This window comes from Onychostoma macrolepis, chromosome 18, assembly GCF_012432095.1.
Source record: "Onychostoma macrolepis isolate SWU-2019 chromosome 18, ASM1243209v1, whole genome shotgun sequence".
NCBI classification, from domain to species: domain Eukaryota; kingdom Metazoa; phylum Chordata; class Actinopteri; order Cypriniformes; family Cyprinidae; genus Onychostoma; species Onychostoma macrolepis.
The window spans coordinates 26625456-26648560 of record NC_081172.1 but is presented as its reverse complement, the minus strand read 5'-3'; the positions used below and the strand labels follow the sequence as shown (position 1 = coordinate 26648560).

Genomic DNA, 23105 nt, shown 5'->3' with positions numbered 1-23105 from the left:
AGCTGTTACGTGCCTATAATGCCCTTATCACACCACCAGATGGCAGCGTTTTTCACTTAAATATACTTTCCATTCGATTGACAGGATTACTGCGCAGTACATTTCATGCCTCTATCATGTTATACAGGTGCTGGTCATATAATTAGAATATCATCAAAAAGTTGATTTATTTCACTAATTCCATTCAAAAAGTGAAACTTGTATATTATATTCATTCATTACACACAGACTGATATATTTCAAATGTTTATTTCTTTTAATTTTGATGATTAGAGCTTACAGCTCATGAAAGTCAAAAATCAGTATCTCAAAATATTAGAATATTACTTAACACCAATACAAAGAAAGGATTTTTATAAATCTTGGCCAACTGAAAAGTATGAAAATGAAAAGTATGAGCATGTACAGCACTCAATACTTAGTTGGGGCTCCTTTTGCCTGAATTACTGCAGCAATGCGGCGTGGCATGGAGTCGATCAGTCTGTGGCACTGCTCAGGTGTTATGAGAGCCCATCTTCCTCTTGACAATACCCCATAGAGAAAGGCGAGTTTGCTGGCCAATCAAGCACAGTAACACTATGATCATTGAACCAGCTTTTGGTACCTTTGGCAGTGTGGGCAGGTGCCAAGTCCTGCTGGAAAATGAAATCAGCATCTCCATAAAGCTTGTCAACAGAAGGAAGCATGAAGTGCTCTAAAATTTCCTGGTAGATGGCTGCGTTGACTGTGGACATCAGAAAACACAGTGCACCAACACCAGCAGATGACATGGCAGCCCAAATCATCACAGACCGTGGAAACTTCACACTGGACTTCAAGCAACATGGATTCTGTGCCTCTCCACTCTTCCTTCAGACCCTGGGACCTTGATTTCCAAATGAAATGTAAAATTTACTTTCATCTGAAAAGAGGACTTTGGACCACTGAGCAACAGTCCGGTTCTTTTTCTCCACAGCCCAGGTAAGACGCTTCTGACGTTGTCTCTGGTTCAGAAGTGGCTTGGCCATCCCTGTTGCTTGTGCACCTTTTCCTACCCAAATTCTTCCATCCAGTCAACTTTGCATTTAATATGCTTTGATACAGCACTCTGTAACCAGCCACACCTTTCAGTAATGACCCTCTGTGACTTACCCTCTTTGTGGAGGGTGTCAATGTTCGTCTTCTGGATCTTTGCCAAGTCCCCATTATTGTGGTTTCAAAGAACAAGAGATACCCAGAATTTATACTGTAGGGATGGTCATTTATTCAAACTCAAATGTAAATATTATAATATTTTGAGATACTGATTTTTTTTTACTTTCATGAGCTGTAAGCTCTAATCATCAAAATTAAAAGAAATAAACATTTGAAATATATCAGTCTGTGTGTAATGAATGAATATAATATACAAGTTTCACTTTTTGAATGGAATTAGTGAAATAAATCAACTTTTTGATGATATTCTAATTATATGACCAGCACCTGTATATTTGATAATTATGTGATGAACATGTTGGACGAAATATTAGATTTAGTTATTTAGCAGACGCTTTTATCCAAAGCGACTTACAAATGAGGACAATAGAAGCAATCAAAACCAACAAAAAAGCATTTTAAATATGTAAATGATTTTAAATTGTTCTTTATAAATAAAAACTGAACATAGGATTGAATTTTAAACTATTTTGTCCCCAGCTTAATCTCACTTCTAACATGATGAAAAAAAAGCAAAAATCTAAATGATTTGTTTTTCACTCAAAAGGTTTCAAACTTTGTGTATTGGTTTAATATTTACTTCATTATTCATTTATTTAAAGTTTAGGTACTACTTTACAGAAATGTTGTAAAAATCTCATAAAATATATTTGCCATCTCACTTTATCAGTTATTTTAAATGGCTGTGATGTTTAAACTGAGTGACACTGGCAACTAATATTAAAAAATGAACAAAAAGACAAAACACAATTAATTCGATTTTTATTTATTAATACTCTCCCTCTGCATGTTGACAGTCAAACAAAATTCAGTCATTCAGAATTTATCAAACAACTTTCACACACACACTTTACACTTCAGAAGGCACACCGAGTTTCTGAAAAGCTGAATCTGAAACTATCAAAAAAACTATAGTTGTGTCGTTACACCATAGAACTCCACTGCAGTGATGAATAAACCACGTCACCCTCCACACTCTCATCCCTTCCGGTCTCACTGCGGCTCCGCGGAGAGCAGAGCAATACGGTTTTCTTCACATTAGAGCCCAGACGAGCTATAGCTAGAATATCACAGAGAGGTAGCTCTTCATCCATGGAGATGCATAATGCAATGAAATGAGCATGGAAACGCAGAGGATCACCTGCAAAATGTCAAAATAAAGACAAAATATATTTTATATATCTGTAAACAATGAAAACAATAAGCCTTTTGATATTCCTGATCGACACAAACATACCTGGATATACCAGGAAATCTCCTCCAAACTTGCCTGCGGAGGTCAGGTAGAAGCCTTTGTTTTTCAGATCTCTGTATACACAGAATCTAGTGTTCAGGCGTTCATCTCTAGGCATTGGCCAATCAGTGGAATGGAAACTGCGTTCCTCCGGACAGTGGCTGAAGCCGGCGCGGGCAGTGCAGAGCTGGACCGCCATGGCCGACCACGGGAAGCGGAAAGCCTGGTCCAGTGCATTAAGACGGTCTCTAATTGGATTGCCAGAGTCATCAGTGCCTGTGGGATCATATACAGTATCTTACTGCTCTTATTGCAACAGACAAAAACATGCTAAATTATTTCAAAACACCTATCTTGCTAATTAGCCTCATAAACAGTCAGTAGTCAGTAATGACTAAAGTGAACCTAAACAGTTGAGAGAAAATCGGATATGCATCAGTATATTTAATCTGAGCATAAGGTATAAGCGGCAACAGCCTAATAAACCTGCTGCTGTCTGTGCCATTAATGTTATCAAACAACAAAAGACAAAGAAGAAAAGTCACTCACTGCTCTTGACTGAATAAATTCTATAGCTTTAACAAATATTAATATACATTTAATTTACAGTTATTTTACATTTAATTACTTCAATAAATGTCATACTAGAATCTACTGTTAGACCAACCTGAAAACTAAATACAACTGTGTTTAAAGCATTTGTTCTCATTTTTTATTACTGACTGTTTACTTGTCTTCAATAATGCTTGAATTTTAATTTAGTTTGGCTAGTAGTTTGTGAAATTCAACTGGTATCTAATATTCTGGTCTCATAACAACTAGTGCTTTCATACGATTAATCACATCCGAAATAAAAGTTTTGCTCACATAATATACTGCATGTGTCTACTGTGTATATTAATTATGTATATATAAATACACACATGCATGTCAACATTTAAGAAAAATATGTTATGTTTATATAATGAATATATTTATTTATAAATTATATGAATATAAATATATACTGTATGTGTGTATATATATATATATATACACACACACACACACACACACACACACACATCCATAATAAATATTCACAGTACACGCACATATATTATGTTAACAAAAACTTTTATATTGGATGTGATTAATCGTTTGACAGCACTAGTAACAACCTTATTTATTAAAATACTAGGTTATATGGGTCAAAAACAAACAATGTTTTTTTTGTTGTTTTTTTTTGTGATGGGGGCCAGTCCTGAGTATGCGTTTTGTTTTATTATTACGTTATTCTATTCTAGACTCTCAAACATCAACTGTAACTTCAAACAAATTTTGTGTTTTGTTTCCAAAAGTTACAATTATTCTCTGTGGTAATCGGCAGAATGCCACATATTTTTTCGGCAAATCTTACAATTAAACCTGGAACATTAATACAAACAATATGATGTATAGTGATACAAATACACTTAATAATTTTTTTTTAGTGTAAATATGTTCATATACTATTGGCACAAAAATCACCAATGCCAAAAGAAAATAAGCATCTGAATATGTACAGGTGCTGGTCATATAATTAGAATATCATCAAAAAGTTGATTTATTTCACTAATTCCATTCAAAAAGTGAAACTTGTATATTATATTCATTCATTACACACAGACTGATATATTTCAAATGTTTATTTCTTTTAATTTTGATGATTAGAGCTTACAGCTCATGAAAGTCAAAAATCAGTATCTCAAAATATTAGAATATTACTTAAGACCAATACAAAGAAAGGATTTTTATAAATCTTGGCCAACTGAAAAGTATGAAAATGAAAAGTATGAGCATGTACAGCACTCAATACTTAGTTGGGGCTCCTTTTGCCGGAATTACTGCAGCAATGCGGCGTGGCATGGAGTCGATCAGTCTGTGGCACTGCTCAGGTGTTATGAGAGCCCATCTTCCTCTTGACAATACCCCATAGAGAAAGGCGAGTTTGCTGGCCAATCAAGCACAGTAACACTATGATCATTGAACCAGCTTTTGGTACCTTTGGCAGTGTGGGCAGGTGCCAAGTCCTGCTGGAAAATGAAATCAGCATCTCCATAAAGCTTGTCAACAGAAGGAAGCATGAAGTGCTCTAAAATTTCCTGGTAGACGGCTGCGTTGACTGTGGACATCAGAAAACACAGTGCACCAACACCAGCAGATGACATGGCAGCCCAAATCATCACTGACTGTGGAAACTTCACACTGGACTTCAAGCAACATGGATTCTGTGCCTCTCCACTCATCCTTCAGACTCTGGGACCTTGATTTCCAAATGAAATGTAAAATTTACTTTCATCTGAAAAGAGGACTTTGGACCACTGAGCAACAGTCCAGTTCTTTTTCTCCACAGCCCAGTTAAGATGCTTCTGGCGTTGTCTCTGGTTCAGAAGTGGCTTGGTAGCCCTTTTCCTGAAGGCGTCTGGCGTGGTGACTCTTGATGCACTGACTCCAGCTTCAGTTCTCTCCTTGTGAAGCTCTCTCAAGTGTTTGAATCAGCTTTGCTTGACAGTATTCTCAAGCTTGCGGTCATCCCTGTTGCTTGTGCACCTTTTCCTACCCAAATTCTTCCTTCCAGTCAACTTTGCATTTAATATGCTTTGATACAGCACTCTGTAAACAGCCACACCTTTCAGTAATGACCTTCTGTGACTTACCCTCTTTGTGGAGGTGTCAATGTTCGTCTTCTGGATCATTGCCAAGTCAGCAGTGTTCCCCATTATTGTGGTTTCAAAGAACAAGAGATACCCAGAATTTATACTGTAGGGATGGTCATTTATTCAAACTCAAATGTAAATATTCTAATATTTTGAGATACTGATTTTTGACTTTCATGAGCTGTAAGCTCTAATCATCAAAATTAAAAGAAATAAACATTTGAAATATATCAGTCTGTGTGTAATGAATGAATATAATATACACGTTTCACTTTTTGAATGGAATTAGTGAAATAAATAAACTTTTTGATGATATTCTAATTATATGACCAGCACCTGTAAATAGGAGAAATGTAAAATAAATTGGCTTAATGTCTTCTATTTATGATTTTACCAGACACTCTCTCGCCGTTCTCCTTCTCATTCATGATTTTCCTCAGCACTCTCTTCTTGTCCTCCAGGGCCAGAGCACACTGCTCCTTATAACTGCTCTCCAGGCCGGCCTCATACTGTCTCACCGCCTCCGAATGCCTCTCCTCATCTCCACAATCCTGACCAAAATAATGAGAATACACACATACATCACTCACAAAGTATAACAGACAGATGGATAGATAGACAGAGAGACAGATGAGTGCAGTGTGTGGTTGTAGCGGTTGAGGTGTGCACCTGAGGTCGCAGTGATGCAGCAGCAGAGCTCGTCTCCTCCAGCAGCAGCGCCTCCTCCTGCAGGAGCTCCAGCGGTCTGCCCAGCCGCACGTTCTGCCGAGGCTGACGGGCCAGAGAGCCCACCAGAGCCCCGATCACACCCACAGATCTGCACCTTTTCATGTCCGACACCTTCCACAACAGAGGAGTGGCTCCGCAAAAGCTGATGTCAATCAACGCATCTTTTGATGGCTGACGCTCACTTTCACTTTTGGTATCCAGATCCTCATTCACTTCCTCGCTTGATGACTGCTGTGACGCATTCATTCCTGCTGGATCCCCATCAATCACGTCTCCAAAACACACCTGAGTGTCTCAACATGTGACTATCGGCTTTTAAGCTGTGCTTACGCTCTATAATGCATTTGCCGAGACATTTTGTATTGGTACTAAATAGGATAATAGTAAGTACATGGTGATCATAGGAAAAAATATGACTATACAAGAAGCAAATTTAAGTAACATGATGGCACAGATAGCCTGTTTGAAAAATAACTCATGGTTACGTTCACCTCGTGCTGCCTCCACATGAATGTTAATTCAGAATCTGCTGAAAGACTTTCACGTTAAAAATTAATTACAAAGAAACAGAACAAAAATCACATTTCTATTCCCAACACGCGTGCTCTCTACACGTTACTTCCCTTTCAAAGCATGCCACGTGACCACGATCTCTATTTGAAGAGCGAGCGCCATCTAGTGATCATCTAAATGTTACACGTTCGGTTAGCTTTACATGCATGGTTTTAAAAAAGCAAAACATTGGGAATATTGTATAACTAATATATTTTAATAATTAAAAAAAAAATCACGCTATCTTCCTCGAAAGATGCAGTACATGTTATTAGCCGCTTTTTCATGTGATATCCGTTACTATTTTCATCGCTGTTTAGGATGAACCAATCACACAATACAACCGGATATCATATTTATTTAATCTTTTTACTATCCCCATTTGAATACTTTTAATAGGTTTAAAATCCTACTGCTTAATGCACAAACGTCTCCTACAACAACAGCAACAAAAAACCGTTTTGCTGTGAAGCGCAGTCGGTCTTTGAGCCGCAGAGCGCGCTCTTGTGGAAGAAAATGACAAAAGACACCATTCGTTTAGACATCCATCGACCGAATTTATTCAAAACAGAGTATAAACAAATATTTAAAATGATCAAAAATCAAAATGTATCAAAGTACATCCTTGATGAGATGTACATATTTAGTTATTGGATACAATTACATATCGGTTTATATTTCTTAATGAATACCGTTGGCTAAAACATACACTGAAAATGAGCGTAAACATCAGTGGAATTAATAAATTGGCACAAAATCATATGAAGAAAGATGAAAACGTAAAGACAATATGAGAGAGAAATCAAATACAGAACTGCAGTTCTGCACATACTACAAAACTGATTTCATTCATAATACAGCAGTCTACTACACGCACCCCAAAACAGGTAAACACTGTTTAACACCAATAACAGCGTGTGTTTTTATTGGTCGATCACTTGCAGATATTCTGCAGTCAAACTTTCCATTTCCTCCATAATTCTTAGCCGAGGACTGTAGGGCTGTGGGAACAGAGAGACCCACGGAGCAGTGAGAGAGGGCTGGACATCCAGTCTGCACCAGCAGACACACCGCCTTCAGTGCAAACCTTCATTAATGCCCTCTCACACACCAAGGCCTCGCATCACACACCTAGAGGGAAAAGATCAAAGTGTGATCTATGAGGTTCAAACCCAACTGCAAAGCTCTGAATTTACAGTTTTCAGAATATTCTTAAAATCACAATGCTTCTGGACCAGGGTTTCTGCAGGTTTTAGGAAGGTCAATTTAAGCCTTTTTAAGACCAAGTAAAGAAGAAGGAATAAATTGAAGGGAACACAATACGTCGATATGTTCTTGTATTAGCAACTGTTATGCGGTACAAATGTCTAAATGTTCTTAAATCAAGATACATTTACTTGAAAGGCAAAATGACAAAATAAGAACTCTTGTTTCTGAGTTTATTATTAATTTAAAAAAACAACCGCAAAAACAAACAAACAAAAAAAATAAATAAATAAACATAACGGCCAACAGGCTCAGATAAATCATGGAAAACAAGTTTTCATTAAGTAAATGTATTTTGATTATAACTTTTTTTATATTTGCAGTAGAAAACAAAAATTAAAAAACTAAATACTGAGAAAGATAACCTTTTTTTTTTTTTGCAATGCATGCAACATTTAATGCTGTGACTATATGAATATAAGACTCAGATTTCACCCAAAAATTTAAATTCTGTCAACCAAACAGTTGACGGTAGCTACTGATTTCCATAGTATGGAAAAAATACTATGGAAGTTAATGGTTACGGTCAACTGTTTGGTTACCCAAATTCTTCAAAAGATCTTCTTTTGCATTCAACTCAAGAAAAAAACAAACTCATACATGTTTGGAACAACATGAAGGTGAGAAGATGATGACAGAATTTTCATTTTTGGGTGAACTATCCCTTTAAGAACTTTTAACACTCACAGATACCCGGTGGACGCATACAATATCTTTATATGGTTGCATAAAAACTACTAGACTACCCACAAGCCACAGCCAGTCAGTTTAGTTCCTACATCTCTACTAAGCCCGTCTGTGTGGGAGAGAGTCCATGTGTGCACTCAGCTTCATCTCATTCTCCAGAATCTGCACCAGCTGCTGCATGGAGGGCAGGTGTCCCGACTGCAGCTTTGACCATACAGGCACATCTGAGAGCACATAAACATACACATGCAGAGGAAAAATCACTAGTATTCAGGGGATTAAACATCATGTTGTTTTAACAGCGTGAAATCACTGCGCTGCAATATTTTGATCTGTAATTAAGCATCAGTCTTACCATTAAGTGTGATTTCAAAGGCACCAGTGGACGTACACTGGTTTTCTATCATGTTGCTGAGGAAGAACACCATCATGCAGGCATATATCTTAACAAAAACACAACAAACTGAGGTCACAAACATGTAGTATGCAACTCAAACATTTTCAATGTGCACTGTAATTTCTGAAGATAGCTATGGGTTGAGCCAGCACTGTCAAATCAATCAGTGACTTAAAAGCTCAAAGGTTCTTACAGGAAAAGACCATGTCTCATTCACTAAACGGTGCACAAACATTTTCAAGAACAAACTGCACTTTAGTACTGAAATTTATCCTATGTTTACTAAAGAAAAAAAATGGAACAACTAAAAGCACAGGTAAATTCTCCAAATTCATTAACATTTTACATCACAAGTTGAACAAATAAACAGGGTGTAATTTATTTATTAATAAAATAGGGGGATATTCAAATGAGAAAATGATCACTGAAATTGAGGTAGAAATTTAGACAACATGGAAATACAGGCTAACTCATAAAATTAACAGCAAAAATGCATAAAATATATATTTTAAACTGAATAAGTTAATAAAAAAGTAATAATTGATAATAAATGTATTTATATAATTTATGTATCCCTCAAGGAATCAAAAATGAATGATTAAAAGGAGGGATACCAAAAGCAGAGAAATTACACAGCTACACAATTATAAGTGAATGAGACCCACTATGAATTACATAAACCAAAATATAACATGATATTTTTGAACAGAAGTAGATATGCACTACACAGTTTTCCATTTCAAAATTCCATACTTTACTTTGACTCCTTGTACAATAAATTTACTTTTAATAAATTCTTAATTTTCTATAAAAAAAAAAATAAATAGGGGCAAAGTAAATACTTTTTCATACTCTACTTTACTTTCTTTTTTCCATACTTTTCCAGACCTGGAAATGACCCTGACTACATAATTGGCCCTCGCCGACCTTATTCTCTTGTGCCCAAAGCCAGATCCCTGGAGTCTCCATGTTGAAATATGTGAAAGGGTCCTTGCCCAGGACAATTAAACCAATCACTGCAAGTTTGAAGACAGAGAGGAAGGAAGCTACGTGTCTAAAAAAAAAAAAAAAAAGTTCTTAATTTCAGTTTCAGCTCATGAATTAAAATCACTACTATTTTAATAAGAACTGTCCATATATCTGTATGGTCTACAATACAAAAGCTCTTGTTGAAATGAGAAATGCATGAGAAACCCACCTGTATACAGGTTGTGGCAGGAAGTTTTCTCCCTCGATGCGGATGTCTGGGTACCTCTGGCTGAGAACCCGAGTGTACTCTTCAAACACCCGCCTGTACCCTCAGGACACACTGCAAACAGAGAGGCGCTGTATTTAGCAGGAGACCCACAGAGTGCTAGCTGTTAGTTGACAGAGAGAACTGACGAGAAACTAGTAGATCAAAAAAGCTTTTACACGACTGCATTCGTTACAGCAAGTTTGTACACCAAGACATTTTACATATGCAAAAAAAAAAAAGTGCACTCTTGGGCACTATACTTGTATACTACTAGCATACTCCTATACTATACTATTATTCCTTTAAAAATACTAAATAATGTAAATTCAGCAAACGTCAACGAATACTATGGTATACAAAGGTAATTATTCAGTTACATTGTTTATATATATATAAATATATATGATTCTTGCGCACTGATGCTTAGGCCTGTATGATCAGCTAGACAAAGAAAACGAATAGGAATTATACATAAACCCCCCCCCCCCCTTTAATGCATTTACTGAATGTTTAATAAATGTCAGTTAAGATTACATTAGTTGCTTTATCGACACTGATCAGCACGCGCACTGACAGGAAACGGGAAGACATAACGTTTACTCACCAAATCTGAAACTTTAGCAGTGGCATTCCTGTATATTGCATTTTCATCTTTTTAACGCTGCCATTGTCGGCTGTGGCATGATTCAGTGACAGCACACAGACCAATAAAAGCCATAAACACCGCGTTTCCATCCCGCACAGTCCGCTCGCGGAAGCCCTGCTCTGATTCTACCCGGAAATACACGCAGAGTATATACAGCCTGTCAAAATAAAAGCCCCCAACGCCTGTCTGAGTTCACGTGATTCGACAGGATGTTATTATGTGCGTACCTCTGTCTTTTAAATAAAACCGTCATATTGACGACATTCGCGTTGGTCTTACAGACGCATTGATATTCATTTATCGCACCGTGCGTTAGTCTTGGTTTGAACAGGCCTGGATATTTTTTTAGTGACTCTTGAAGCAAGAACCGCCACCATACTGTCTTCAGGACGCTGCCCAAAGTAAATACAGAGTGAATTATGATCGATTCGAGGCTGATGTAGAAAAGCTATCAACAGTGGAGGTTATTGTAGTTTAAAGCTGAGCTGCCCAGAAAAATGGCAGATAGAAACCACATAATCACTATAAATGTGGGCCTATAGTGACAGGCCCCAACGATTTCTAGTATAGGGGCCCAATGTAACACTGCACAAATGACCCAGAAAACCTACTGAAGCAACACCACTGGGGATTTCTTTTTCCTGTTTATTTACATGAATCCATTTGTTAGAGATGGTTAACTAGTCACATTTGAAGTGGATCAAAACCTTTCATCAAAGTAGTCCTAAACCCAAAGTCCGTTCTTGTCTCAGAACAACTTTGAGGAACTTTTTTGATCCACTTCAAATGTTGACTACTGTAGAATAAATAAATGTTCTAAGTCTACATAAAAGAGAACCATTTAAGATGGGAGGTGATTCTCTAGAATTAATAAAACTTTTTAATGCCACATCTCCAGATAAGAGCAGTTTCTAACTGTTGGGATATTTTTGTGATAATGTGGGTAAACATCAAGGGATTTTAATGATGTCAGAGAGCATGAAATAATTTTTAATTCATAAATCCAAGTTCCATGACAGAGTAAAAAAACAACAATTGACAGTAGGAATAAGTCACTTTTTATTGAGTAAAAATCAGACATGAAGACGTGCAGACTGAAAACCAGTGTAACAAAGTCACCATGATCAAAAAAAAAAAAAAAAGAAAAAGTCTGCATCCAGTTGTAAAAAAATATGATCTATTTTCAGAGAAACCAATTTTCTTCTGCCAGTAGAGCATCTTTTTTTTTTTAATAATTTCTATAGCTGTGCAAAGTATTGGTGTCTTTCCTGAAAACATTTTCCATTTTTCTCTGTAACTAGTGATTTTCCCACCTTCTGAAAAAGGTTGCTTTTATAAATCAAAGCATTTCCCATATTACATCAACACTGAACCCATCTTTACACTGTAAATATGTAGTTTCATATCCTTTCAACATTTAAAACTAAACTGGCAAAATAACAAGAGAAAAACAAAAAAATTAAAAATTAAACAGACAACTAGGTCAACACTGACCACTTTAAATCAAACACAAACTCACTCGCAGTCACACAGACGTGACATAACAGGAAAACACTCAGCGTCTGTGACGACTGTGGCTTGAATGGCTGCTGCTGTGGTGTTTGCTTTTATGAGAGCGTTCGTATGAGCGCGAGCGTTCCCGCCGGTCGCGGTGATGGCCTCCGCTGCTACGCTCGTGCTTGTGCTTCTTCGCTAAGTCCGAGGAACCTCGGTCCCGGTCCCGCTCTCTCTCTCGCTCTCTGTCCCGCTCACGGGGCTTGCTGGTGGAACGAGAGCGGCTGCGTGAGCGTTTCCTCTTGTGGCTGTGTCTGCTGTGCTGGTGCAGGTCATCTGAGCGCTGCTTTGACTTCAAGTGTGGCAGGAGGGGAGATGGAGGGCCGTGGTTGGCGTGTCGTCGTGGGGATGGGCTGCGGCTGTGAGAGCGGCTCCGGGAGCGAGAGCTGTAGGTGCCTGAGTGACTGCGCCTGTTATTGTAACTACAAGAAAAAAAACGGTTGAGTATTGACACCAACATAGAGCATAGAGCAGTGCACTGCAAGTGGTACTTACTGTCGTCTGGGAGAGCGCGATCTGGACCGGGATCTCGTTCTGGAATGAGAACGACTCGCACTTCTACTGTTCCGACCTAACTTACTATCTTTCCTGAGTCTAAGGAAAGAACAAAGAAGATTCTTAGTGTGCTTTAATTAAAACACAAGTACTTGATCAAAGTCAAGCCTGTCAAACACTCACCCGTTGTGTGGGCTCTTAGAGCCCTGAGGCCGATCTTCTGGTTCTTTCTTCATGGCCTTAAGCATTTGAGGGTTAGGAGACTTCTCATCTGCTTTCATTATATTAGGTGAACCTGACAGGAAAAATCAAATTTGATGACCGACTGTTTCATAAGCAGAAGTTTAGTAGAATGTTCCTGCTGCTCTTTTCCAAAAGTAGAGCTCCAACAATCAAGAGGTATTAAAACAGTCCACACGATTCCTGTGCTATACAGTATCTGACAGAAGTGAGTACCCCCCTTCACATTTTTGTAAATATTTTACTATAATTTTCATGTGACAACACTGAAGAAAAGACATTTTGCTACAATGTAAAGTAGTGAGTGTACAGCTTGTATAACAGTGTAAATTTGCTGTCCTCTCAAAATAACAACACACAGCCATTAATGTCTAAACCGCTGGCCACAAAATTGAGTACACCCCTAAAGCCGGGCTCACACTGTGCGATTTTTTAAAAGTCCTTTAGGATTGTACTTGTCAGACTGTATGAACATGATGATCATGTCACACTATGGGATCTCAGTTGTCATTAATGTCAGACTGTACGACAGTCAAGACGAGTTAAAAACGGCTGCGCGCAAGAAAACTTGTCCGGAGTTTTACATTATCAACCCATACACGTCCAGTGACTGCAAACTGCATTGCACACAGGACTGAAATGTTGGCTGTCATGAAAAGTATACGAACGGCGGCAATACCGGCGTGTTTAAGAAGAATAGTGTATGTATTCATACACACCCACATGAAAACAGCGGCACAACCAGTGTTTATATAAAAAAAAGAAACCTATCAGATGAATTCTGTCAGCGGAGGACGGGAGCGCCGGAATTTATGCCTGATAGAATAATTCTCTAGCAGTAATTCTGCTCATAGCTTGCCTTGAAAAACGGAGACAGTTTGATATTCGTTGTAGGGGTGGTCACACTGCAGGACTGTGCGCCAAATGTTCTGACGCTGCCAGAATTTCGTCGGAGGTGAAATTTGATCGCAACGGCCATTAATCGGCTGTCGGTGAACATGTCAAACCAGCGATCACAGACTACAGATTTTAGCCTAGGATTATAGGAATCTTTTAGGATTTTCAAAATTTGTCCCAAACGACCAAATCGTGGCCAAAATCGCAATGTGAGCCGGGCTTAAGTGAAAATGTCCAAATTGGGCCCAATTAGCCATTTTTTCTCCCCGGTGTCATGTGACTCGTTAGTGTCACAAGGTCTCAGGTGTGAATGGGGAGCAGGTGTGTTAAATTTGGTGTTATCACTCTCATTCTCTCATACTGGTCACTGGAAATTCAACATGGCACCTCATGGCAAAGAACTCTCTGAGGATCTAGAAAAAAAAAAAGAATTGTTGCTCTACATAAAGATGGCGTAGGCCATAAGAAGATTGCCAAGACCCTGAAACTGACTAAGGACATGGATTACTGGAACCATGGCCTGTGGTCTGATGAGACCAAGATAAACTTATTTGGTTCAGATGGTGTCAAGCGTGTGTGACGGCAACCAGGTGAGGAGTACAAAGACAAGCGTGTCTTGCCTACAGTCAAGCATGGTGGTGGGAGTGTCATGGTCTGGGGCTGCATGAGTGCTGCCGGCACTGGGGAGCTACAGTTCATTGAGGGAACCATGAATGCCAACATGTACCGTGACATACTGAAGCTGAGCATAATCCCCTCCCTTTCGGAGACTGGGCCGCAGGGCAGAATTCCAACATGATAACGACCCCAAACACACCTCCAAGACGACCACTGCCTTGCTAAAGAAGCTGAGGATAAAGATGATGGACTGGCACAACCATGAGCATCTGTGGGGCATCCTCAAACGGAAGGTGGAGGAGCGCAAGGTCTCTAACACCCACCAGCTCTGTGATGCCGTCATGGAGGAGTGGAAGAGGACTCCAGTGGCAACCTGTGAAGCTCTGGTGAACTCCATGCCCAAGAGGGTTAAGGCAGTGCTGGAAAATAATGGTGGCCACACAAAATATTGACACTTTGGGCCCAATTTGGACATTGGGTGTACTCACTGTTGTGGCCAGCGGTTTAGACATTAATGGCTGTGTGTTGAGTTATGTTGAGGGGACAGCAAATTTACACTGTTATACAAGCTGTACACTCATTTCTTCAGTGTTGTCACATGAAAAGATATAATAAAATATTTACAAAAATGTGAGGGGTGTACTCACTTCTGTAAGATACTGTATTTCAAGTCTTCTGGAAGCCATACAATAGCTTTATGGAGAAACCCACACTAAAGACATACACTAGTGTATGTGCAAACACTTTGAGCTTTACATTAATTGTGTAGAAAAGAGCAGCCTGGACCATCTACTTCTTTTGCGTCTTCGAAAAAAAAAGACATCCTGAACAATGTGGGTAAACACTGCTTAAAAGAAAAGCCAAGGCAAAGAGCAAGATGATTTTAGCTTTAAAAAAAAAGGGTTCGACTGCACAGTAGGCAGTGGAAGTGACAACTTACATGGTTTGGATCCAGGAGAGAATCCACCCAATGTGGAGAGAGCAGGAGTGCCATCTGGATTCAGTCCTTTGGCCTTAAGTTTGGCTTCCTGTAGAGCCACCTTCCGCTTGTCCACTTCCTTCTCCAGCAATTCATAATTTGGCTACAAATCAGAAACACAGACTTGATATAACAAGTGAAGACCAGCTAACTCTAAAACGGGAGTGAGGTCAAACAAGTCTAACCTTTTTTCTTGTGTACAACTTCAAAGTGGTTACACATATATCTTTGATCTCCTCCTCTGTGGCACCAAACAGCAGGTACCAGTGCGGCCGAGAGGGTAAAGATATCTGAGAGAAAGAATGATTGGAAAAGAACAAAGGCATTAAAAAAAAAACAGAGCTTAGAGTAAACAGAGATGGAGATAAAGACGGCCAGGCAATGTTTTGTACCTGTAGCACTCGTGCAGCGAGGTAAATGCAGGCACAGGCGATGGTTTCAGCTTGAAATCTCACAAACACATTAGTGCGAAGGCTGTCATTCATATAGTTCCTGCAACACAAAAGGTGAACCACAAAATTGCCATTTCCCTGCATGGGTTGTTCATCTATAAATTTATGTACGAGGTTTGTCACATGATGCAAATAAAAAGACCAAATATAAATGGAGGCTTGAGTTTAACTTTGCCCTTTCCCTCTCTGCCTCACGTTCCTCTGTTGTTCTACAAACGTGTAAAGGCAAGCATGCAGTGTGGATGGGCACATGTTCAGTGCACATGTGTGCACACAGACAAGCTCATTGGGAGGAGGTTTGTCAAAAATATAACTGATTCCACTAGTTTGCATGCAACAAATTACTACAACGCCATTTCCTCAAAACTTCTGAAATAACAGCTTAACCTTCCATAAAATAAGCAGATGAGAGAATGGGGGTGTAGCACTGCATGCAACTCATAACACTAAACAGCATGCATGGTGACCAGGAGTCAAAGCAGGACTGAGAGCAGCTGCTGGGAATGAACAATTACACATCTCAGACTAGATGGCTAAATGGAGACTTGCAGAGAGACAAAATCTTTAACTTCTGAATGACGGCCAGATATGGGATGCAAAGCTCTCTGAAAAAAAGCAAACAGGCAGATGGACATGGTGGACCTGAAACGCTCGGTGTCATTATGAAAAATACTACACTGATGTGCACTGTGCTGGAACAGAAACACTAAGGAGTTTATGCTACAGGCCTTAGAACATTGGATTTATGTGGAAAAGCTGAGCTTCAAACAAATAATTCAAGCATAGACTGAGCAGGAGAAAGTTCCCGTAAGACAACGCCTCGCACCAAATTATTGATAACAATCGCACATTTAAAGGAATGGTTCACCAAAAATGAAAATAGTCATTTATTCACCATTATGTCATTCTAAACCTAAAAATATTTAACAAGGTCAAGATTTAAGATCCTCCATATAATGGATGCATATGGTGAGAAGAGACCAAAATGAATATAAAAGCATGAAGCAGCACATTGTGCACCATATTACAAGTCTTCTCAAGCCATATGATACCTTTGAATGTGAAGTTGCTATACCATTTGGTTACACGTTAGTATATTTGTTATGCAAACTTATCAAAAAAAAATTAAAATAATTAATATCAAAATAAGACAAGACCAAAATTGTATGCGCAGTAGCACAAATGACATCAGAGGAAGGGATTTAGCTTAAATTTTTAGTTCAGAAGACTTAATAAAATAAAGAGAACCTTTGATCTGGACACTATATGCTTTCAATTTATGGGAATGAGAAATGTGAACTTTTTTCCATTGCTATTCTACAAAAGAAAGAAAATCATATAGGTTTGAGAAGACATCACGGTGAATAATTTTCATTTTTGGGTGGCTTACCCTTTAAAACGGAGTACATTTAGAAAACAAAAGACAAGATCACTTACACCACCTAAATCTAGTAGTTGAGGTCTAATAATGAATTCAAATACTCAGGCTTTAAAACCACCTTTTTTAAAAAAAAGGGAGAAATCTTGAGTCTTGAAGCAAAAACAAAAATACAAATCCTTTTGGACAACCGCAAGAAAACAAGATGCTGTTGGCAGCTGGAAAAGGCCCCCTTCAGTGATTCTCGGGCAGAGAGCTCTCACTGGATTGGCTGTCTCGAGAAGGGCAGCCAATGGGGGGAGACTCCTGAGGTCATGTGGTTGGAGGAGCAGAGTTCAGAGGTTCTTTATGACACTTACCATCATGGACTACCCTTTAATCAAAGAGTAGAAAGAAAGGACAAAGTTAAACTAAGCTCTCCATTTTCTTTTAATTACAGCCATGAACAAGAGATTTAAAACAGAAGACACACACATGAGTCACGAATACACCAATCCATCAGATGAGAGGACAGAAAAGTTACGTAACGGAGGCAGAGGGGTTAATTACTGGTTACACCGCAGTGTCTAGACACCCAATGCAGGATTGTTTATTTACTCACCAGGCTGTCTGGACCAACGTTTGGTTCTTCTCACATTCAAGGACTTGCAGGTACATGACGATAATCTACAAAGCCAATGAATCTGCATGTTAAAGTTACTCCTTTTCATTCTACTAAAACTTTAAAGTCTAAAAACAAAACAGCAAGAGCTGGAACTGACACGTACCTTGTGTGGGTGTTTGACGTGGACGCAGAAGCCCAGCTCCTTCAGCACACGCCGTTCAGCTTTTATCACCTGGTTTTTGGTGTTTATGTAGTTCTGATCAAGTATCAATGGACTTGGACTCCTGATATGTGAAGGAACGAAAGTAAAATCGTTTCCCCCGACTCAAATATTATTCAACACAATGAAAAAATGCTTTTTTTTTTTTGTTTGCTTCATTTTAAACTCAAATCATTCTGTTTCCCTTCCAACCAACTACAGGCAACAGGTCCAGTTTTTTGACTCCTGTAATTTCAGTGTAAGACTTTTAGCACTGCCACAAGTGACTGTTAGAGAGAAAAAAACAAAACAAAGCTCACCTCTCACCACATCATAGCTTCAACAGAAAGTAAAAAAAATAAAAATATGTTCTTCAATAAACAACCAATATCACAATACACTAACCAGATAAATCTTGGGGAACAAAAGCACCAGAAATCTCAACACACAGTACACACAGTCTCAGTATAACAATCAAAACATGTAGAAGAGACATAGTGAGCTCTTCATCATAAACACTACTAGCAGAACAAGTTCATGACATGCTAAAAGTGCCGAGTCATGATCTGAAAATAGCATGAATGTGCCTTTAATCATGTAAATAACAATGGTCACTTTCAACCACATGATCTAAATATGCAATTCAGACGTAAGAAATGCTGACTAACTGCAAGGCATCTAAATGAAATTCATTCTTGTACTCCTTTAACTATTGAAATACTATAACAGTCCAGTTATGATAAAAACAAAAACGTCAAATGTAATTTTTACTAAAACCAAGTTGTATACCTACCCTAATATTCCAAAATATAATATTACCAGTCTAGTCTTTATTTTACTAACCTAACAGAATTTAAATATTTCTCTCTTCTGCTTTAACCATTTAAATTGTTTAGTTTCCCCCCCCCCACAGATCTTATCTGAAACTTTTTATTTTCACTGCACCCATCCACAAGTGCATGAATATTTCATAAAGCACAAATGCAATCTCTTTGGTTTTATGTTTTCACACAATTACATCTAAAATCATAATCATAAAACATCTAAATCATCTACACTAAACAACTTGGTTAGTTATTTCTAAAAGTGAACACACAATGATCTCACAAAAAACTCTTTGACAACGAAACGCCAATGACAATTCATGACTGTTCTACATATAACGTAACATTTAATTGTGAATTTTGGACAATAAATTGTCTATAAAGACACCCAATCTAAACAATGCTTACTTTATTAAACAAAAAACAGCACATTCTCATTATGCAACCCTCACAGCTCCCATCATGTGAATATTTAAGAGATTTTAATCTTGCATGTGCAGCGTGAAATATTTCTGTGGAAGCTATGACGTGTGGTGAGGTGTCTTTTTTAAAAATGAAATGAAAATTAAGATCGTCACCTGTGCTGGCAGAGACAATAAGCTTAAACTGAGATACAGGAGTCACCCAGACGCTTCGGACCAGCGGCCAACCTGTCGATCCCCGATATCCCAGTGACCGCTTTCAGACCACTGGCTTCTCCCGGGGGAGGGGGGGAAGCGACACCTCGCTCACTGTTGCCATGCCGACTGCTTCATCTCTACGTACCATTCCACATCACCCAGGCATTGGTAAATGTAGCTGGTCGCTGTTAGTTGGTTGCAAGGGAAAAAAGAATTCAAGTTAATACCGCGTACTTGATTTCAGATGAACAATTTTTCCTTTTTATCCTCTTTAAAGTGTTCTCTACTTCACTCTGGAATTAAAATTATACTAGCCAGTAATCAGCCACAATATAGCTCAATTGGCATCACGTTCCCTTGCTCAAGTTTACATTTTTGAGCCGTTTGAATGTTTTTACTTGCTCAGGTAATCAGATAATCCTGCTGTTACTACCAATTATGACTGATGAAGGAACTGAAAAGCTTTAAAATGGTTTAGAATAAAGCAAACAAAATCAAGACATCATATCAACGACAAACAGAAGTGCACAGACTACTCACAGTTAACATGTTAAAGTATACCTGAATCGTTTACAATTTGAGGTGATGACATTAAATGTTATCCAAAGAAAAATAAATCAGTTAAGGTGGGAGGTTGCTTGCACAGGTAACGAACAGAGGAAACGGTGTGACAGAAACTCTGCGAGAATGTGCCATGCTTACCTTTTGCCTCGGAGCTGCCTCAAATGATGAAACACGTTGATGACATCCCTAATTCGTCGAGGGGCTTCTTCGATCTTTGAAGCCAAGTTAACACAAGCCATGGCAACAATCTAGAGAGAGAACAGATGACAGAAAGAGCTGTCAAAACACTATTACAGAGGATACATTAGTTAATAGACCGATAAATATATCATCTTGTTAGCAGATAATACCATTTTCAGATGATAAATATTTGTGTAACATGTATTTAATTTGTATCAGCCAATGGAAAAACAAAAACAAAGGTCTACTACAACTACATACAAAATGTACAATCTTAATAGGACAATTACAACGAGAGCCATGTATGTATGTATAATGCATACACACACACAACGCCAACGAAGTGAACGGTCTAGCTAATCAGTAATCCGTTCTAACCTGTTTTTATACAGTCTATGGTTCTAACACGCCTATAATGCCCAAAAATGCCGTCTAGTTAGCCAGTTCTCTGGTATTTGAAAAAACGCCCATTATAACTATTCCATTATGACGACAACACTTGAAAATAATATTTATAACGTTACACCATTGTGCAATAATCTGTTTGAATGTCATTTACAGTAACGTTAACGCAAACAACATGGCTGCCATCCGCATTGCTTGTAAATACGGCTTTATTCTCTTACCTCAAAACTGTGTTTCACGAAAGACTTCGAGTAGAAGAATCGATGAAAAAGCACTTGTCCGGTCGCCATGGCCACCTGAAACATAATTACGAATAAAGAAAATTTAATATAAACGGCCCTGTTTCGTTTCAAAGCAACATCCGCCATTTTGTTTTTGTCTAGCCGACGGACACCGCTCGCGAAAGACGTTCAAAATCACTGAGATTTAGCTTTAGATTACACACATTGTATAAACTAAATATATAATTTATTTGAGGTGGGAGGGGGTTTGTTTAGTCCGTTGAAATGTCTGGTGTGTTTTGTTGGGTTATGGGTTCTTGTTTGATAATGTCACATCGAAATTGCTTCACATCAGTGGTTTATTTCAAGCCAGCATAATTTGACAGGTTCACTTCATTAATCGTTTAAGTAGTTAGACAAACCGATTGTTTACCTGCGGCAGTCGAAGCAGGATTCCGGCGGCCTGGATGAGCTCGCAGCCAAGGATCCGCAGGTCTGTCTCGGTGTACAGGTCGAGGCCATCCTGCATAGACGGGGTCGGGGAGAGATTTTCCTCTGGAATCAAAGAATTATCGATGGTGAGGAAGACTTCGGAATACACTTTATCCCCTATTAATATGCCCTCGCTATTAGCAGGCGCGTTTGCGGCGGGACCGGTGGCCATCGACGCCTCCATGATCGCTGTCGTCGGTACCTGCCGAGGACGTTACAATCTAGAAATTGATTCGTAACCCAGAGCGGAAAACAGCACTGCGCTTCGCTGCTTATGGGACAGGTCGCTGATTGGTGCAGAGATGTGTCATGTGACCTCAACAAACCAATCGCCGTCAGATAGCTGTTACTTTATTCAACGCTGTAACCCACCGTATTACTTTAAAGTATGTTTTTGTGCCCACAAATAATTATACGTTTTAAATATATTCCCGGTATGCTAACAATCTCAAACAGGTATAAATTATTACACGAATTAATATTTCATAGCGCCTCCTGCAGATGGAACTTAACGCAGTCCGTTACTATAAATGACATTTGTACTTCCAGGTGTTTTTCTTTTCTGTCAGGACTGAACGTTGCTGTAACGTAAACCTCACAAACAGATGTGTACACTTCCGCGGCCTGTTGTAGAGCCGAATAAAATTGATTTTATTCACGTATAACATAAATGAATACATAAAGCATTCCCACGTAATTACACAGGAGCAAGCATGGCAATTTATATCCAAGTTATGTGTATTCTGAAAAAAAAATAGATATACATTTTTCTCAGGCATTAACCATGTTGTTGAACTTATTGTTTTGTTTGTTGTGTGTGTGTGTTATTTGCTATACCAAATTCCTAACACTTTGCCTAGATTTGAAGTCTTCTACTTCTACTTTTACTTTTTTATACATTTTTCCTTAATTTTTCATGTTACATTATTGTAATTCAATGCTGTGCTGTTTCTTTAAAAAAATATAATAAAAAATATGCATTATAGGTTTTGTAATGCTGAAAACTGAGACATCAACGCATTATGAAAAATAAATAGTACACTTAGTGGGCTCATATACGTTGTCTCCTTGGAGAGAGTAAGTTATAGGCGTAGGCTATTATGTAATATGTGTATTTTATATCACGTTCGTTTTATGTGTGCTGTAATCCAGTGACTGGAAACTGGCGGGAAGTTCCAGTGACGCTGATGACAGGAACTGAAATGAAATCAGTGTGCAGTACATATCAATCCGCGGGAACCTTATACCATAGACAAATACACAGTGGTGCACATAAGTTTTTCAGCCTGCTTCTCATATGAGAACCTGGAGATTTGGTTTGGTCCTCACACGGGCCATGGCATATAGTGTGACCCATAAAATATATTAAAACAATTATTAATAATAGTGATAATAATATCATTGCACTTTATTTAGTTTTATTTATATATATATATATATATATATATATATATATATATAGAATTATCACACTTGATTATTTATATTTTATTTTAAAATAAAAAGGCAGTATTACATACAAATGCAATTGTTTTATAGTAAACTTAAAAATAAAATGTTAATATTTTTTTATTATTTTTTTTTAATCATTATTTTTATTTTAATTTTCATCATTTTCAAACGTAAAATCAGCGAGCTTTTATTTTGGCGGGTTGCCGGTAAGTAAGTATTATGCGCTTCCGGGTTTAGCGCTGCTGATGGAATTGCGTCAGTGAAGTGAATGAAATGTCACAGACGGTTTTGCTTTGAAAACGACAGCGGTA

The 23105-nt window shown here is 38.3% G+C and overlaps 3 protein-coding genes across 7 annotated transcripts; all 3 read right to left on the bottom strand.

Moving 5' to 3' along the window:
- Positions 1–1940: 1940 nt before the first annotated feature.
- Positions 1941–6487, bottom strand: tsen34 (TSEN34 tRNA splicing endonuclease subunit). 4 transcript variants are annotated; one of them, XM_058751430.1, is made up of 5 exons: positions 6327–6487; positions 5776–6120; positions 5501–5657; positions 2465–2704; positions 1941–2335 (listed from the first exon to the last, which is right to left on the bottom strand). In XM_058751430.1, exons 1-5 carry the CDS (start codon positions 6342–6344, stop codon positions 2118–2120), a joined length of 978 nt encoding a protein of 325 aa, XP_058607413.1. In that variant the 5' UTR covers positions 6345–6487; the 3' UTR covers positions 1941–2117. The 4 variants fall into 4 exon arrangements, with proteins under 4 accessions (XP_058607413.1, XP_058607412.1, XP_058607414.1 ...); XM_058751429.1 differs by having other exon boundaries at positions 2432–2704; positions 6327–6484; XM_058751431.1 differs by having other exon boundaries at positions 2432–2704; positions 5776–6168; positions 6327–6475.
- A 432-nt stretch (positions 6488–6919) lies between these two features.
- On the bottom strand, positions 6920–10779 carry selenot1b (selenoprotein T, 1b). Its single transcript, XM_058751388.1, has 6 exons — positions 10579–10779; positions 9936–10046; positions 9665–9791; positions 8696–8783; positions 8404–8564; positions 6920–7518 (listed from the first exon to the last, which is right to left on the bottom strand). The coding sequence occupies exons 1-5, from the start codon at positions 10707–10709 to the stop codon at positions 8440–8442; spliced, it is 582 nt and encodes a 193-aa protein (XP_058607371.1). The 5' UTR covers positions 10710–10779; the 3' UTR covers positions 6920–7518; positions 8404–8439.
- An 887-nt stretch (positions 10780–11666) lies between these two features.
- Positions 11667–22697, bottom strand: ccnl1a (cyclin L1a). 2 transcript variants are annotated; one of them, XM_058751811.1, is made up of 11 exons: positions 21284–21846; positions 20851–20925; positions 20183–20292; positions 18001–18121; positions 17835–17899; positions 15796–15895; positions 15589–15693; positions 15365–15506; positions 12853–12964; positions 12670–12768; positions 11667–12596 (listed from the first exon to the last, which is right to left on the bottom strand). In XM_058751811.1, the coding sequence occupies exons 1-11, from the start codon at positions 21524–21526 to the stop codon at positions 12176–12178; spliced, it is 1593 nt and encodes a 530-aa protein (XP_058607794.1). In that variant the 5' UTR covers positions 21527–21846; the 3' UTR covers positions 11667–12175. The 2 variants fall into 2 exon arrangements, 1 of the variants encoding a protein (XP_058607794.1); XR_009267017.1 differs by lacking the exons at positions 11667–12596; positions 12670–12768; positions 12853–12964; positions 15365–15506 and adding an exon at positions 17593–17606 and having other exon boundaries at positions 15654–15693; positions 21284–22697.
- Between the last annotated feature and the right edge of the window lie 408 nt (positions 22698–23105).

What these genes read in the sequence shown, in the direction of transcription:
- ccnl1a (XM_058751811.1), bottom strand. Translation starts at nt 21,526, where the DNA reads ATGGAGGCGTCGATGGCCACCGGTCCCGCCGCAAACGCGCCTGCTAAT. An exon ending in TCCTGCTTCGACTGCCGCAG is followed by an intron (nt 20,926 to 21,283) that starts GTAAACAATCGG and finishes ATTATGTTTCAG; the next exon opens with GTGGCCATGGCGACCGGACA. An exon ending in ACGTCAAACACCCACACAAG is followed by an intron (nt 17,900 to 18,000) that starts GTACGTGTCAGT and finishes TTGGCTTTGTAG; the next exon opens with ATTATCGTCATGTACCTGCA.
- tsen34 (XM_058751429.1), bottom strand. An exon ending in CTGCATCACTGCGACCTCAG is followed by an intron (nt 5,658 to 5,775) that starts GTGCACACCTCA and finishes TATTTTGGTCAG; the next exon opens with GATTGTGGAGATGAGGAGAG. An exon ending in GAACGGCGAGAGAGTGTCTG is followed by an intron (nt 2,705 to 5,500) that starts GTAAAATCATAA and finishes ATGATCCCACAG; the next exon opens with GCACTGATGACTCTGGCAAT.